The sequence below is a fragment of the Apium graveolens genome, chromosome 3 (assembly GCF_009905375.1).
Source record: "Apium graveolens cultivar Ventura chromosome 3, ASM990537v1, whole genome shotgun sequence".
In the NCBI taxonomy this organism is placed as follows: Eukaryota; Viridiplantae; Streptophyta; class Magnoliopsida; order Apiales; family Apiaceae; genus Apium; species Apium graveolens.
Window position 1 is genome coordinate 219,282 of NC_133649.1, and position 18,730 is coordinate 238,011.

Genomic DNA, 18,730 nt, shown 5'->3' on the forward strand with positions numbered 1-18,730 from the left:
TTTAATTTAAAATATTTAAGATATTTTTTAAATATATAATATTATAATATATAAATTATGTATATATCTTCATCATTAATATATATACATATAGATATATATATTTTTTACTTATATTTTAATTATAAAAAAATAATTTTGTGTAATATTAAGTGTAAAAAAATAATTTTCTTGTTAACTAAATTTTAAAAAATGTAATATAATAAGATATATTTTAGTCATATATTTGTATTTTATATGTAAGTAATGGTCATAATAATTATTCATTTTTATTTTATAATGTTTACTTAAAAATATTGACATAAATATAAAACTATTATAATATTATAATTAAATATTTTTTATTGAATATCTTATTTTATTTTCAGTAATGTATAATAGAATAATTAAATTTATTTTAATTTTATATTTAAAATTAATAAAAATAATAATATTATAAATACAGCTAATGAGAATAGCAAATGTTACTGGATTAAAAGTGCTTACATTGTTTTTGACAAAAATGTTTACAGGATTTTAAATTTGAGTAACAGTTCATGATTTAATAGTTCTGAGATTTTTTAAGTAATTTATATAGTTTTAATACAATGTTAATTTTGTGGAGTTTGAACTTCGGTGCCCGAAAATATGGGTTTATTTATAATAATCTTCTTAAATATCTAATTTAATTATATCAACTATAAAATATTACATACATGAGCACCCACCTATAATTTACATGTCATTTCTTATTATAATGGGAGTTAAATACTAACAGGACGGAACCAGAAATAAAATTTACGGGGGACCGACTAATATTTATAGGAACCAAACTATATTTTATATTATTTTTTCAAAATTTTACACTAAAAGTTCCGCCTAGGTCTATCGTCTTGTACTAACAAATAGTAGAAGATAAAGATAAGAATATAAACTAGGTCATGATCAATGCAATGAGTGATGACATAAGAATATTTACTTTTTATCGATGTTGCATGTTAGTATATAGAGTGGTTAGTGCGTATCTTCGGATCACACTTTAAAATTTTAGATAGACTCTTTCCATGGCAGCCCTCGAGCTTGTCCGAAACATGTTAAAAAATTATTTTAAGATAGAATAATTAAGCTAAAACAAATAAAACAAATAAACATTACTATGTGCCTGTTTGAGAAATCTTAAATAAGTAACTTATGAGTTAAAATAAATATGTGACTTATAAGTGATAAGTAAATAAATACTTATAAGTTATGTAAGTGTTTGAATAATTTTATTTATAAGTTAAATTATTTTTTTTACTTAAATGAACTAAAATAAATAATTTTTAAATATAATTATCTTAATTCTTGAATTTTATATTAGATTAATATTTACAAATATATTTTTTAAAACTAAAATTAATAAAAAAAACGAAAAAACATAATAAGCTGAGAAAAATTACCTCGTTACTAACATTCAACTTATCAGCTTTTAAGTTGTAAAGTCAACTTATAGGTTGCTTCAAGTCAACTTATAAGTTGTTACGACAAAAGTTGTCGATAAGCTGTTACGGGCTTATAAGTCAACTTCGTAGACAAACAGGTTTTATCTAAGTTCGAAAAAGAAAACATTACAATCTATAAAGTTAACTGGCGAAATAACCTTTAAATCAATCTCTAAGAATTCTAGCAGAATTATAATCTTATAATCTGATGACTGCTTATTCACGTTTCATCAATCTTCACGTCTTGAACTATATTTCCTTCCATTGCGACGTTGAAGCATTCCCCACAAAAAAACGTGCTTGTACTTGTACCACTCTGTAGTTTAAAAGAAAAACTCATTATAATCAAGCATATGCTATAATCAGGTGGTGTATACATGATCCAATACTTCATCAAATGAATTTTTACTTTATCTTCCCCTATGATGTTTGAAGCGGCCGGACAACTAACACCAATATGACGATACAAGTAATACTATACACATAGCGAAATGAAAGATGAAAGATGACCTTGCACCCTTTTATTACGTTCAATATACTTCTGTTCATTTCATATGCATATACATAGGCAATTTGGACAGCATATCTCATGGATAATCACTTTTTTCATCAAGCCTGACAACTGGACCCTTAAGTTTTTGGCTGAGCAGAAAGTGAGCAATTGGTTGCAGTGTAATTGGATAAGAAATTGATGACGAGGTACAATTATGAAAGCAGGGGTGCGGCACTACCCCCACGTACTGCGCACTAGATACGTTCCGGTGCGGGGGTGCGCGGCGGTGCGGCTGCATACGTACGGGGTGCGCCACCCGGCGTGTCCCCATATTTAATTGACTCGATTTGTTGGGGGTGCGGGAAGGGGGTGCGGGAAGGGCAGAGACCGTAATTTTTTTTTGTTGACCTTCACTTACCGGAGCCTAATCTGAGGTTTGAGATGAGAGAGAAGTTTGAGAGGAGAGATGATTGAGCTCTAACGTCGCCGCCGTCGAGCCTGTTCTCTTCATCTCCGTCTTCAATTCCGAGTCAGTTGGCTCTGGGGGAGTCTGGGGGAGTCTGTGTGTATCGTGTATGTATATATGGGCTGGGCTTTTGTTGTTTTGAGTGTTTCAAAGTTAAACCGACCTGGTCTGCTAGTGTAATTCACTGCTTTCATTATTTTATCTTATTTTACATTCTTTAATACTTGTTTCTTTATTTACTTATTCTTACTATCAATTGTTATATGTGCTGAGTATTGGTTAGTTTTATCAAAAATTTACAAATTTATATTTATTTGACTACTTTATTTATTTAAAATGCAATTTTAATTATATAATATGTACTTATAAAATATATATTATCTAAAAATATATTTAAATATTTTAATATTTGCCGTATCCCCCTGCACCCGAATCCCCATATTTTTAAATTTGCCGAATTTCCGTATCCCCGCACCGCGTATCCCCGCACCCGCACCCGCACCCATGCTTCCCAGATTATACTAATCTTTACAGAAAAGTTCAAGAATAAACTGTTGCTGATGCGCAACAGGGACATGATAGTTTTGAAGGAGGGGTTAAGGACAGAAAATCTAGAGGAGAGGGACATGATATTTAATTCCAACACTGTCAATTACTTTATGAATTAAAAGGTGTTTATTCAAATACCAAGTATAACAAGATGGAAATTCCTGGGGATAGAGTAGCTTTTAGATCTGGTACAGGAAGTTAAGAAAAAGGTAGACAAACCAATCACAGAAGCACATTTATTTAGTGAACATTTTTAAAAAGGAGCCTGTACACATTTAATATTTCTTTGTTGTCTACAACAGAAGACTAGATGGTTAAAATTAAGACCCTAATTACAAGCATGCAAGGCATTATATCTGTGACCTCATTTATCCACTAAAGTTAATTCCTTTATCCACTAAAGTTAATTCCTTCAACAGTTGTGAAAACTGAAAAGGTAAGACTATATATATAAAGATCATATGCCAATTAGGAATTTGAACAACCGCCAAAGCGGTATTCAATTGGGAATATGAACGATTACTGCAGAGGAAAGGAAGGAATACCAAGTATTTATGTACTATATATGCAAAAAGAAAATAAATAGGGTCTTTGAAAAAGATGAAGAGACTAAAGTAATTATCATCACCTTTTGCTTTCTGCACCCATGTACTATTCTGGGCATTACCGCATCTAGTAGGTTGCAGCTGCTCTAAATAATTGGATGGACATTAAAGAAGAATCCACAGTAATAATATTTTGAGGCTTCATCTGAGCCAATCACGGTCAGATGCTATGGATTTAGATGGCCTGCAACAGCTTCCTCAAGCAATTGCTGAAAACAGGGCACTTGTTAAGAAAATTATAAGAAAAAGTTTATAAGAAGATCAATAATATTAATCCAAAGGTACTTATTACTAGACATTCTCATGTTACAGTAATGCACACCACTTCCATGAATAAGTAAAATATCTATGATTTGATATTGCCGGTAAAATATATAGCAGACACTGACTATGTACACCATTCAGAATGAGCTGTGACCAATCTCCAGTGGAGTAATTTGGAATATGTAACCAAAAAAATTTGATAATATGTTATTCTGAGTCTTCATATGAGATTTATAACTCCAAATGTGAATACTTAAAAGTAAAAATTGACTACTTTTGCATTCACCAAATGACGTTTCATTGCGAAAATTCTATCGATTTTAGTAAAGCATGAATTTCTATAATAAATTTAAAATAATAGCAAAAAAATAACAACTGCAACAAATATTACAAATCTTGCATTAATTAGAAAAATGAAAAAATTACCTGGAAACTAGATGTCAACGACTCAACGGGGGATGGGATTCACGGAGCATTTTCTTCATTGATTCTGCAAGTATTTCAGAAATTTATGAAGTAAAAGTAGAAGTATTAGTTCGATAATAAAACTAAAAAAAATCACATATAAAGATAGTAAAATAATTTGGTCAAATTGTCTAACTGTGCCACAAGCCCACAATCATATGTATACACACACATGAATAATCAAGATTGTACAAGTGAATAGAGTCTGGAAATTGACACCTTCTAGATAACGAATTACAACTTCAAATCAAAATGAATTGTGGAAATCCTAGGCAATAGAGATACATTTATATTCAACTGTTGTAGGAAAGTCATGACTAATGAGGCTACTTATCTGACTAATCTTGTGCATCTGTTTTACGTTTAATATATATATATATATATATAACATGCATTCTACTTGTATTGATTTAATAATATAGTTTATTATTTTCATTCCTACAAAATACGGCAAAATCTTACCAGCATATGGTAACCCTTTTTTTATCTCAAACTTCTTTCCATGATCGAGGACTGCAATAAAATCTTCTGTAGAAAGATAAGCCCCCTTTTTTTATCTCAAACTTCTTTCCATGATCGAGGACTGCAATACAATCTTCTGTAGAAAGATAAGCCCGATCCACCTGAAAAACAGGTAAGATGTCAAATTCTGAGGCAGAGCCTTCATCTACAAGGCAGTAGATTCAAGTTCTTAAAAAATTGACATGATATCATTCCACTTGAAGCTGCTCCATAAGCAATCTATTTTCAGAATTGTCACACAACCAATAGAACTCAAAGTAAAAAAGAAATGATAGTTAATGTGATTTTACGTCAGCCAAAACAAGTTTTTGCATATTTGGCACTTAAAAAAAAGATGTTTAGTTCGGGTTAAGAGACACTTGCATATATGTTATCTACCTTAAAGGTTTCTATATATCTAAAATTGTTATACGTTTTATAAGGAGATTTACTGCACATATTTTCCTCCACTTATCTTAGTTCATAATTAAGTTTTTACATCCCTTATTTCGAAGAAGAGTGTCAACAAACAGGAGATGATGACAGCTATGCTCATTTATTGTGCACTATTGAAGTACAAAACTAAGGGAACCCACACATAAGACTGTATACCTCAGATTCAAAAGTAATTGCATCTCCTTGTTCAGTGAAGCATTTTCGATCAGACAGGTTGTCTAGATAATCCAATGTTTCCAAACCTTCTATCCTCACTTCACTGTAAACCATATGAATTTTGGTCAGTCCAGGTAGCAGAAACAAAAGAGGAAGAGCTAAATACTGTAAATTTCACTACGGAAAAGCTTTCATGGTATCAAGAAATCTAATTAACCAACAAGATCGCAAACTCTACATTCTTTCTCCTTTATAATTATGTGGCAAATGATCAAAATAACAGTGAAAAGGGGGAAGTGTCTAAATGGCACATCTGAAAAGGCTCCCAGCGTCACTTTCAACTATATAAAGCTATGTTAACAAATTCATATTATTATATGTGGATTGATAATAATCACTATCATTCATGTACCCAAGAAACTCTTAGCCTACAGTTTTTACTGTCCTGCCATTTCTCTACCTATAAATATGATCTTAGATGTGAAAACATATACACAGGTAAACTACAAAAAAAAGTAATACATCAACTTCACCAAGTACAAAATGTTTCTATAACTAAAGGTTTGTATCATCTCAAAGTTATCAAACATGTGGAAGCTTCCAGGGATCCAATCAGCATATAGCATATGGGAACTTGCAACATGATCACTATCTTCTGCGGTTATATAAAATTATATTTTTTTTTAAATACCGGTTAGGCCTAGTTTGTAAAGGAAAAAACAATATATCTGCATAGAAGTACTTTTAAAAAACCTGGCGTAACTAGAATATACTTGTCAGGTAAATTAGTAGGAAAATACATCAAAAGTCAACCTGTAGGGCCACTGCTTTAAATCTTCCTCTGAAGGACTGAGCAGCAAGTCAAATAAGTCTTTCCCGCTAAGCCTTCTGTTTTATGGGAGGAGGATCATTATCAATTCTCCATCCTTTGTTTCTTGCATGACCTTTTTCTTAAAATGAAGCGGAGGAGCGAAACTAGAGAATATTTTAAAACATGCATCAAGTTATCGGTACAATGATTTCAAATAACAAGACTGCAACGTGCATATAACGATAATTGGTATATACCTTAAGAAAACAAACAGAGATTCCTCCTCGCTTGCATTATAAGGCCTGGGAATCTACAGAAAACATTTAGGAATATATTTAAAATTACGCCCGGTATTGTATATTAAGCAGCATAACTTGATTACTCATCACTCGCTCAACAAATACATAACGCACATTTTAAACTTACAACTATTCTCCTCCCTTTTTTCTAGTTTCTAAAGTACAAATTTGGTCATTCTGTAATGCGCCACAACCCAGAATTTATTTTCTTAAGGAAATTCCATCATGGATCACTTACAGAGAGATAATTCAAACAACAAGTTGTCGCTAGAAGCACTTAAATAGCAAGCCAAAAGAACAACTTAAGATTACAACCTAAATAACAACATAGATTGCAATTACCAGCAAGAAAGCCTGCACATAATCATTATACACTTCAATGCCAGGGGGCACAAGAGGCAATAGTAGTGCAAGAAAGTCTGCTCATTATACACTTTAATTGTAGTACCACACAACAGGGAGAAGTGGTGTTTTTTTAGAAACATTATTATGGAAAATTTCAATATAATTTGTCATCCAAAGTTAGATGGGTCAAATTAGTTTGCCTAAGCTCTTGAACGGAACATCGAATATTGGGTATTATTCTCTTAAAAGATTTTGTGTGTTCTGCGTTTTACCGAAAGGAAATGGTGATACATGTATTTGTGTAATGAGAAATATAAATCTTTTGCGATGTTGGTGTAGTGCGTCAGAAATCGGATTACAGCTTTTGAGTCGAATCCGAAACATCACAAAAAGTGGAGCTCTGAGGTTGGTAAGAATAAGATACTAAGATTCATAGACGGAGAAGAAATAAAGGAGCCTGTACACATCTAACTATCCTTTGTTGTCTACAACAGAAGACTAGAAGGTTAAATGAAGACCCTGATTAAAAGTTAGCAAGAAATTATATTTGAGACCTCATACATCCGCTAAGGTAAATTTCATCAACAGTCGTTGACAAATAACTAAATAAGACTATATATCTACAAATCATATGGGCCAATTAGGAATCTGAACAATTACTAAAGCGGAAAGTATTCAATTGGGAATATGAACAATTGCCGAAAAGGAAAGAAAGGTATACTTAGTTCTCTAATATATTCGCGAAAAGGTAATAAATAGGGGCTTTAGACAGAAATTACAGGGACTAGGGTAATAATCTTTATCTTTTGCTTTCTACAACCATGTATTATTCTGGGAATTACCAGATCCAGTAGGTGCAGCTGCTCTATAATATTTGGACTCGGGTACACAGAGTCATACATATCCAAGTATCCATCATCTACCCACATCTGCAAACATATACAAAGTCACCTTCAAAGCACCCGGTAGATCTGCGATTATTACCGGAGGGATGATTTTTACGGCAAACTTTGAATATTTTTTGGTGAGGTACAATTATTTTCCAGTAATGACAAAGAAAGAAGGATTCGGTTTCAAGACCATGAATCTGGCACGGATTCCGCGCCGACACAGGTACCGCCTATTGAATAGCCGAGTCGGAGCAACACAGCCAGCAATGGGTATGAACCCTTATCAAAGGATTAGAAGAGGCTCAATCTATCATTAATCCTCATCCCAAATAATGGAGTACAAACACTATACTCGCTCTCAACAAAATGTTTTGATTTTACAGGTGATTAGATTTAGGTTTCCATTTTAGGGCTTTCATTTTAGGACTTTCAGTTAGGTATACATCACTAACTGATCTAACTGATTACGGCTTCAATTTAACTTTCTTCCATTTAGTCATAGGTTTTGCATTAAAGGGCGAGTGTATCCTGTGATTCTACCTGTTGAAGATAAAAAAGTTACCGGAAAGGTTTGTTTAATAATCCATCTTGACTTTCAGCCTGAATAGCATTAATGATATATAGCCCGCTATAGTATTAATAATTTCCATTCTTTATGTAGTTATGAACATTTAGATATAATCTTCAAATTACTTACTTCCATGTGATGATTCTCTTACTATTATCATCATAGAACTTTTGAGCAATTTGCATGTGTGCTTTGTGACATCGGGTAACATAGGTTTCTATAGCTTATCCAATGTAAAAAATCACATACCCGTTGTTTTAATAACTGAATCATCAAAAGCAATAATGCTTTTCATATGCATAGCCTCACTATATACTAATCTGTAAGTTGTAATTATATTTAGGAATTTCAAGTTGCCTCACTTTCTGATGCGGATTAAAGAAAAGAAAATGAAAGAAATCATTTATGAACTTGATTCGTGAAAATTCCATTATCTGCAAATTTACAGTGAATGTGTGCATTGCAATTTGTTATATGAAGTGATTAGTACATGGTCAACATGTCTGCTTCTTTATTCTCTTTGTTGCTTCTAGTTAATGTATGCACTAGCCAAAAAGAAGTAACTAATAATAAACATGCAGATTCATTTTACACAAACAAAGTTGTAGCCAATGTCCTACTTACCAAAGCATGTTGCAGACGGGCATTCTCTTCTTGCAACACGTGCAGTTCCGCTTCCAGATCACGACTATAAGCCTAGCCAATTAGAATACATAAAAACAAACTTTAGAAACAGACTTGGTGCGGCCCTCTCAAAGACCACGGTTTTAATCCAACATATTTACATAGTCATACTTATTTTTTGTGATTATTTCTTCGTAAATAGAAATTATTAACAAAATTATTTTTCTGCAACCACTTAACAAAGCACTAGGTATCACTTTGCACCTATCATATTAATCCTTCACTATATAATCATTTCACTGTAAATATACCGTAAATGCCTCATTGCCCTCCGATAAAGTTAAGTATTAACATTAATTTTTCAAATTATACGGGTTTACGCCTGGAAATTTCGACATTTCAACGTGATCCGTTTAAATAGAAAGAACAACCAAAAATGAATGTGGCCGGATCCATTCTAGATTTCTTCTTCATACACTTTACACACACACACAATTACACAAAACTAGATCAACTTGTTGTATGTAACAAAAATAAATACTATTATATATCTCGCATTAATTTCGAAAAATACGAAGAATTACCTGGAAACTACACGTGAACAGGAGCGGAATTCGTGGAGCACTTTCTTCATTGTTTCTGCAAGTAATTCAGAAATTCAAACAAGAATGAAGAATTAAATAATAATAATAAAAAATTATCCTCATAAAAGATTGTATAAGTGAATAGAGTCTCGAAATTGACACCTTATAAATAATAAAAAGGGGCGATTGAGAGATTGAATATGTTGAGACAGCTTCGTGTACAAAGAGAGATCGATCGGATGCAACTCGATTTCACCTCTAAAACCATGCTTCTATGAAATTGCTTGTATATGTAAAAGATATAATCCCTAAGCCGTATTATATAGGCCATGCCGGGGACGAGCCCAAGTCCACTGCCCATTTCCTTATTTTTGAAGCCTGTTAAGCAAAATATGAAAATGAAAATTTTCATATTAATAAGATTTCAAAAGAAATGAAAAGAATAAAAAAATGAAAAAAAAATGAAAATTTTAAAATTTAAATATTAATAAGATTGAAAATAAAAATTGAATACACTCGGATTTTGAAAAACTTTTTCTAATCTCTATTAAATACCATCAGATTTTAAAAGATTTTTTAAAATTCAAATTGAATGCCTCTTTATTTCAATAATCCAAAAAAATCCTTTAAAATCTTGATCGAATACATCCCCGGATTCGGTGCCCCACTCCCCCGGCCCTAGCCCACTCATTGTCTACTTCAATATTTCTTGCATATGACTATATCACAGATTTTTTTCAAGTATGTTTTGACATTTAAAGTCATATTTTTTTAACAAAAATATTTAAAGAATTTTAAATCTGAGTGACAGTTCATGATTTAATAATTCTGAAATTTTTCTAAAGTAATTTATATAGTTTTAATACAACGTTAATTTTATGGAGTTCGAACTTCGGTGCCCGAAAATATAGGTTAATTTGTAATAATCTACTTAAATATCTAAAATAATTATACCAACTATTAAATATTACATACATGATTGCATGTCATTTTTTATTATAATAGGAGTTAAAAACCTAACAAGACGGAACCAGAAATAAAATTTATGGGGACCGACTAATATTTAGAGAAACCAAACTAAATTATTTTATATTTTTTTCAACATTTTACACTAAATTTTTTGTGAACTTAGACAGTCGGCGGATATCGAGACTTTCTCCCGGTGCCCTCTAATTCCGCCTCCTGAAGTTAGATAACAGATAAGAATATTTACTTTTTATCGATGTTGCATGTTATATATAAAAAATCTGGTTAGTGCGTATCTTTCAATCACACTTTAAAATTTTAGATTGATCTGTTACTCGTTATTATGGCAGCATTTTCTGACATAATTGGTGGGGGAGGGGGTTTTGAACTTGTCCGAAACACATGTTAAAAAATTATTTTAAGATAGAATAATTAAGCCGAAACAAATAAACATTACTATCTAAGTTTAAATAAAAAACTTTACAATCTATAATGTTAACTGACGATATAACCTTTAGGTCAATCTCTAAGAATTCTAGCAGAATTAGAATCTGATGACTGCTTCGGAATAACGCATCAACCATATTCACGTCATCATCAATACTTACATCTTTAACTATATTTCCTTCCATTGCACTTCTAAGCTTTTCATGACGACGTTGAAGCATTCTTCACGAAAATTAGTGCTTGTACCACTCTGTAGTTAAAAGGAAAAAATCATTATAATCAAAGCACATGCTATAATCAGGTGTGTATACATGATCCAATACTTCATCAAATGAATTTTTACTTTATCTTCCCGGATGATGTTTGAAGCGGCCGTACAACTACAACTAATTTTGACGATACAAGTAATACTATACACATAGCGAAAGAAAAGATGAAAAATGACCTTGCACCCTTTTATTACGTTCAATATACTTCTGTTCATTTCATATGCATATACATAGGCAACTTCAGCAACATATCTCATGGATAATCACTTTTTTCATTAAGACAGACCATGGGGCCCTTAAGTTTTTGGCCGAGCAGAAAGTGAGTAATTGGTTGCAGCATAAATGGATAACAAATTGATGAAGTACCATTATACTAATCTTTACAGAAAAGTTCTGTTGCGCAACATAAGGCCTTGGATTCCTGTTTTAAAGAAGATCCCAAGGGCATGATAGTTTTGAAGGAGGGGCTAAGGACAAAAAAGCTAAAGTATAGCAAGGGTGTTGTAATCTTTTACTTGAAGTAGAGGTTTAGTATAAACAGACCATCAATATTTTAATTACGTTCATGTTTGAACTATTATTCAGAAAATAGAAGTTATTATTCCACCAACGTCTCTCTCTATAACTGAATCCTATCTGATTCTCTTGCATTTCTAGCCTAAACTTTCTATTCCTTAACTTGTATACTATTCTAAGAAATCAAACACAAACAAAAACATCAGAAAAACAGAAAACTACATGTCAAGGCATGTCACTGAATTTAATAGTGTTGTCATTGATTTAGTATTTTTATAGCAGAAAATATTTAGCCAGAGGAATATTTGGTTGGCATATAATAGAATTACTTCATCCAAGGTGAAACTCGATAAGTTGTAGTGGGAAAAGTTTCCTCAACTGTATGCACATCAATATCAGCATACAAATTCTTCAGTTTAGTAAGCTTAAGACCTCCAAATTACAATTGTAGGCTGAAATTAATATAAGCACTTTATGGACTCAAATCATCATTTTAACAAATCATACCTTGGCAAACTTTTGTCTGTTGTAAATTAAAATGTTTTACATCTACATTTTACAAATTCAAATTCCAACATTGTCAATTACTCTATGAATTGAAAGGTGTTTATTCAAATACCAAGTATAACAAGAAGATGGAAATTTCTATTTAATTTATTGCATTGTTAGTTTAATTTTACATTAAACAAATACTCTAAGTCCATATTCGACATGAAAGTTTATTCTAAAAATATTGTACGGCCATCATCAGGGGATAGAGTAGCATCTAGATCTGGTACAGGAAGTTAAGAAAACGGTAGAGAAACCAATCAGAGAAGCACATTTATTTAGTGAACATTGTTCAAAAGGAGCCTGTACACATTTAATATTTCTTTGTTGTCTACAACAGAAGACTAGATGGTTAAAATTAAGACCCTGATTACAAGCTAGCAAGGCATTATATTTGAGACCTCATTTATCCACTAAAGTAAATTCCTTCAAAAGTTGTGAAAAGGTTAGACTATATATCTACAGATCATATGCCAATTAGGAATCTGAACAATCGCAAGCGGTATTCAATTAGGAATATGAACAATTACCGCAGAGGAAAGGAAGGAATATCAAGTATTTATATACTATATATGCAAAAAGATAATAAATAGGTCTTTGAAAAAGATTAAGAGACACCTTTTGTTGTCTGCACCCATGCATGTACTATTCCGGGCATTACCGCATCTAGTAGGTTGCAGCAGCTCTAAATAATTGGATGGACATTAATGAAGAATCCACAGTAATAATATTTTGAGGCTTCATCTGAGCCAATCATGGTCAGATGCTATGGATTTAGATGGCCTGCAACAGCTTCCTCAAGCAATTGCTGAAAACCAGGGCACTTGTTAAGAAAATTATAAGAAAAAGTTTATAACATGATCAATAATATTATTCTAAAGGAACTTATTATTAGACCTTCCCGTGTTACAGTAAAGCACACCACTTCCATGAATAAGTAAAATATCTATGATTTGATATTGCCGGTAAAAGATATAGCAGACACTAACTATGTACAGCATTCAGAATGAGCTGTGACCAGTCTCCAGTGGAGTAATCTGGAATATGTAACAAAAAAAATTGATACCTCAGAGAAGCAAATGACTAAATATGGTATTCTGAGTCTCCATATGAGATTTATGAATCCAAATGTGAATATTTAAAAGGTAAAAATTGACTACTTTTGCATCCACCAAATGACGTTTCTTAACCTCCCAATATGGTTGCACCGATGACATCAGTAATATGTTGGGTAGTATTTCAATTCTAGTGGATTTTTTTTTGCGAAAATTCTATTGATTTTAGTAGAGCATGAATTTCTATAACAAATTTAAAATAATAGCAAAAAAATAAAATCTAAAAAATAACAACTGCAACAAATATTACAAATCTTGCATTAATTAAAAAAAATGAAAAAATTACCTGGAAGCGAGATGTCAATGACTCAACAGGGGAGGGGATTCATGGAGCATTTTCTTCATTGATTCTGCAAGTATTTCAGAAATTTATGAAGTAGAAGTTGAAGTTCAATAAAAAATCTAAAAAAAATCACAGATAAAGATAGTAAAATAATTCAGTCAAATTGTCTAACTATGCCACAATATAATCAAGATTGTATAAGTGAATAGAGTCTGGAAATTGACACCTTCTAGTTCTAGATAACAAATTACAACTTCAAATCAAAATGAATTGTGGAAATCCTAGGCAATAGAGATACATTTATATTTAACTGTTGTAGGAAAGTCATGACTAATTATGCTACTTATATGACTAATCTTGTGCATCTGTTTTACGTTTAACATATATATAACATGCATTCTACTTGTATTGATTTGAAAATATAGTTTATTATTTTCATTCCAACAAAATACGGCCAAAATCTTACCAGCATCTTGTAACCCTTTTATTTATCTCAAATTTCTTTCCGTGATCGATGACTGCAATACAATCTTCTGTAGAAAGATAAGCCCGATCCACCTGAAAAATAGATAAGATGTCAACTTCTAAGTCAGAGCCTTCATCTACAAGGCAGTAGATTCAAGTTTTTAAAAAATTGACATGATATCATTCCACTTGAAGCTGCTCCATAAGCAATCTATCTTCAGAATTGTCACACAACAGATAGAACTCAAAGTAAAAAAGAAATGATAGTTAATGCGACTTTACATCAGTCAAAACAAGTTTTTGCATATTTGGCACTTAAAAAAAAAAAGATGTTTAGTTTGGGCTAAGAGACACTTGCATATATATTATCTACCTTAAAGGTTTCTATATATCTGAAATTGTTATATGTTTTATGAGGAGATTTACTGCACATATTTTCCTCCACTTATCTTAGTTCATAATTAAGTTTTTACATCCCTTATTTCGAAGAAGAGTGTCAATAAACGGCAGATGATGACAGCTATGCTCATTTATTGTGCACTATTGTAGTACAAAACTCAAGGAACCCACCCATAAGACTGTATACCTCATATTCAAAAGTAATTGCATCTCCTTGTTCACTGAAGCATTTTCGATCAGACAAGTTGTCTAGATAATTCAATGTTTCCGAATCTTCTATCCTCACTTCACTGTAAACCACATGAATTTTGGTCAGTCCAGGTAGCAGAAACAAAAGAGGAGGAGCTAAATACTGTAAATTTCACTACGGAAAAGCTTTCATAGTATCAAGAAATCTAATTAACTAACAAGATCGCAAAGTATACATTCTTTCTCTTTTATTATTATGTGGCAAATGATCAAAATAACAGTGAAAAGGGGGAAGTGTCTAAATGGCACATCTGAAAAGGCTCCAAGTTTTTGGACGGTATATCTCATGGATAATCGCTTTTTTCATTAAGACGGACCACTGGGCCTTTAAGTTTTTGGCTGAGCTGAAAGTGAGTAATTGGTTGCAGCATAAATGGATAAAAATTGATGAAGTACAATTATACTAATCTTTACAGAAAAGTTCAAGAATATATTGTTGCTGATGCGCAACACAAGGCCTTGGATTCCTGTTTTAAAGAAGATCCCAAGGACATGATGGTTTTGAAGGAGGGGTTAAGGACAGAAAAGCTATAGTAGCAGGGGTGCCAACCCAGTTTGTTACATTGTTTGATGCTGTTAACGTGCCCTGGTGCAGCTTCCTTGTCAAGTATAATATCAAATTTGATGATATTCCATAGTAGCCCATCCTTTCAAATATCTCATACACTGTTACATTAATATTTTCATTGTCAATTAGTATTAATTGTTGTACTATTAAACTTTATACTCATGAAATTACTATTTTTAAAATGTAATCCCCTGCTCATTTTCTGGCTTCTCTGCAAAACTGGCTATATTTACTACTATATAATATTTTTTATTTAAATACAAAAGGGCACAAATTAGTTGGTGCATGATATTGTAGTTGCTACAACATGAAGATAAATGAGGGTAAAAACTCTATACGAACTATATTTTTATATTACACAAAAATTCTTTTACTGTAAGTAGAGGTTTAGTATAAATAGACCATCAAAGCCTTTTGCACAAAAATTCTTTTACCGTAAGTAGAGCTTTACTCTCTCTCTCTCTCTATCTCTCTCTCTATATATATATGTATATGTATCTATGTATATTATAATTCCTACGGGGTGAGTTCTATGGAGTCCACCTTTTTATCGGAGTCCTCGGAGTCCATCTACGTTCTGCAAATAAAATATATTGTAAAACGTGTTATTTTGCAAAACATGTTACACAAATAGCATAACTTCAACAAAATCATGCAAATCTCATATATTTACGGTACAATATGTATGTTCTGCAATATGTTCTGCAATATGAACATTTATGTTCTGCAAACTAAACATGTTTTGTAGAATATATATTTTTGCAATGTTCTGCTTGTAAAATGTATGCAATCTACAAGATTTTTGATAGAATAGTGATGTTTGTCGAAAAATAATATGTTTTGCAATATTTTAAGCTATATTTTACTTGCAGAACATATATGGACTCCGAGGACTCCAATTAAAGGTGGACTCCATAGAACTTTACTCTAATTCCTACTGCCTGTTTTGAATAGTATCTTCACCCCCTTCCTAGCCTTTTACCCTGAAAGTTGCAAAGAATTACATCTCTTGCCATCATGCTTTCCTGTGCTGCAGCTAAATGTACTTCTTTGAACTCTCACATGTAAACAAGCTTCCGCCGGAAGCTTTAACTTTGAATAAGGTTTCTCAAGCTCTAGGCTAAATATTCTACTTGACTCATTAATTTATTCAACTACAGATTCGACTCATTAATATTCAATTGAACTAAATAAAGTAAAAATGTTCAAGCCCATAAAACATAAATTGCTCCCACCATAACATTCAATTAATTACAAAATCACGCTGTGTGTATAAATAAAAAATAGCAGTTAAACCAATAGAACAATATTAGATCAAACACAAATTTATATTAATATATATATTTATATGACTGTATTTATATATTTATATATATATATATATATTAATGTATTACTTGGGTTTTAAGTAGTATAAGTTTGTAGATCTCTAAATACAGGAAAGAGTTTCAGTGGCAAAAACAGTAATTACCCATGGCTAATGCAATCGATATCTAGTCTATATTCTTGAGCATAATAGAAAGATAAGTATGCTGGAGGAAGTGTCACCTGAAATAACATTTACAATATATGTAGTTAGATCGCCATTGAACAAAATCAATTTGTTAACACTGAGTTTATAGTTTATACGTATCATTTCAGTGGCAAAAACAGTAATTACCCATGGCTAATGCAATCGATATCTATTCTATATTCTTGAGCATAATAGAAAGATAAATATGCTGGAGGAAGTGTCGCCTGAAATAACATTCACAATATATGTAGTTAGATCGCCATTGAACAAAATCAATTCGTTAACACTGAGTTTATAGTTTCTACGTATCATTACGAAATAGTCAGTACCTGGATTATTGTTGCCTTTAACACTTCACCATCTAATCCTAAATAAAGACAGGCAAGGCCCCAACAAATTGGTCCCATGATAAACCTCCAAAGGATGCCGGTAATAGGGACTCCAATCGACCAATTTTCATCTATCTTTTTATTAATTGCCATGAATAAACCTGAAATATGCATAGCAGTAAGCAAAGCATATATATGAAGAGAATCTGGCTATATGTAAGGATGTCTACAACAAATTCAGATATTATATCTAATCAGGAAGAGTCACAGATTAGATTATAATGTGTAATAAATCCGTCCTAAATAACCTTAATTATTTTTTTAATGAAGGCTTGCAACTGCTATCATCAGGTAACTAAACCACTTTCCTTATTAGGCACTGATCTGTTTTTTTACTTGGCCTAATGTCCAGATAATGTGTGTGTGTATGTGGAATTGTATGTAGCTATAAAGAAGTTACACGATGGACTCGGGAATTAGTGCTTTGAACTTACCCAAGCAGAACATGTAAGTGCCCACAGCTGCTTTCGACACAATCAAAATACATTCCTCCATAATGCTTGGCATCTCAAAATGCAACCTGAAGCATAATTTCCATCCAGAAGTTAGCATGATGATAACATAAAAAAACCGATTAATAATATCTAATTTTAATTGTCAAAGGTTCACTGGTTGGCATAATTCACGAAAAGTGTCTATATTTGAGTGTACGCATGTGTATAAGGTATGGGGATTATAGGAAAATCTCTATACACAACTAACAACGATAATTAGAGCTACTATTATCATAGAACTTTTGAGCAATTTGCATCAGGTTACATAGGTTTCCATAGCATATCCAATGTAAAATTCACATTACCCGTTGTTCTAATAACTGAATCTTCAAAAGCAATAATGTTTTTCATATGCAAATCATCACTATGTACTAATCTGCAAATTGTAATTTTATTTAGAAATTTCAAGTTGCCTCACTTTCTGTTGGGGATTATAAGAAATAAAAATATGAAAGAAATTATTTATGAACTTGATTCGTGAAAATTCCATTGTCTGCAAAATTACAGTGTCTGTGTGTATTGCATTGTTATATGAAATGATTAGTATGTGGTCAACATGCCTGCTGCTTTATCCTCTTTGTTGCTTCTTGTATATGTATGCACTAGTCAAAAAGAGAACTAATAATAAACATGCAGATTGGTTTTACAGAAACAAAGTTGTAGCCAGTGTCCTGCTTACCAAAGCATGTTGCAGGAGTGCATTCTCTTCTAGTAACACGTGCAGTTCCGCTTCCAGATAGCGAGTATAAGCCTAACCAATCAGAATATATGAAAACAAACATTAGAAACAGACCTGGCGTGGCCCTTTAAAGACATGGTTTTAATCTAACAAATTTACAGTCATACTTATTTTTTGTGAAATTTCTTCTTGATAGAAAGTACAACAAAATTATTTTTTCTGCACCCACTTGACAAAGCACTAAGTATCACTTTGCATCTTCCATATTAGGCTCAATCGATCATTAATCCTCA

The 18,730-nt window shown here is 32.0% G+C and overlaps 1 protein-coding gene and 2 long non-coding RNA genes across 4 annotated transcripts; all 3 read right to left on the minus strand.

The window, feature by feature from the left end:
- Positions 1-1,411: 1,411 nt before the first annotated feature.
- LOC141711305 (uncharacterized) lies at positions 1,412-6,416 on the minus strand. The gene is made up of 6 exons (XR_012571307.1): positions 6,229-6,416; positions 5,416-5,518; positions 4,765-4,925; positions 4,264-4,327; positions 3,597-3,782; positions 1,412-1,776 (listed from the first exon to the last, which is right to left on the minus strand). It is a non-coding gene; the product is annotated as an uncharacterized LOC141711305 (long non-coding RNA).
- A 72-nt stretch (positions 6,417-6,488) lies between these two features.
- LOC141710482 (uncharacterized) lies at positions 6,489-9,877 on the minus strand. Of its 2 annotated transcripts, none has more exons than XR_012570942.1 (4): positions 9,699-9,873; positions 9,537-9,591; positions 8,953-9,024; positions 6,489-6,536 (listed from the first exon to the last, which is right to left on the minus strand). It is a non-coding gene; the product is annotated as an uncharacterized LOC141710482 (long non-coding RNA). The 2 variants fall into 2 exon arrangements; XR_012570943.1 differs by lacking the exon at positions 6,489-6,536 and adding an exon at positions 7,728-7,799 and having other exon boundaries at positions 9,699-9,877.
- A 1,028-nt stretch (positions 9,878-10,905) lies between these two features.
- LOC141711300 (auxin efflux carrier component 5-like) lies at positions 10,906-18,511 on the minus strand. Its single transcript, XM_074513675.1, has 10 exons — positions 18,438-18,511; positions 17,699-17,784; positions 17,205-17,365; positions 17,023-17,099; positions 16,834-16,910; positions 14,733-14,835; positions 14,148-14,239; positions 13,685-13,748; positions 12,902-13,091; positions 10,906-11,199 (listed from the first exon to the last, which is right to left on the minus strand). Exons 1-5 carry the CDS (start codon positions 18,458-18,460, stop codon positions 16,907-16,909), a joined length of 351 nt encoding a protein of 116 aa, XP_074369776.1. The 5' UTR covers positions 18,461-18,511; the 3' UTR covers positions 10,906-11,199; positions 12,902-13,091; positions 13,685-13,748; positions 14,148-14,239; positions 14,733-14,835; positions 16,834-16,906.
- Positions 18,512-18,730: the final 219 nt, after the last annotated feature.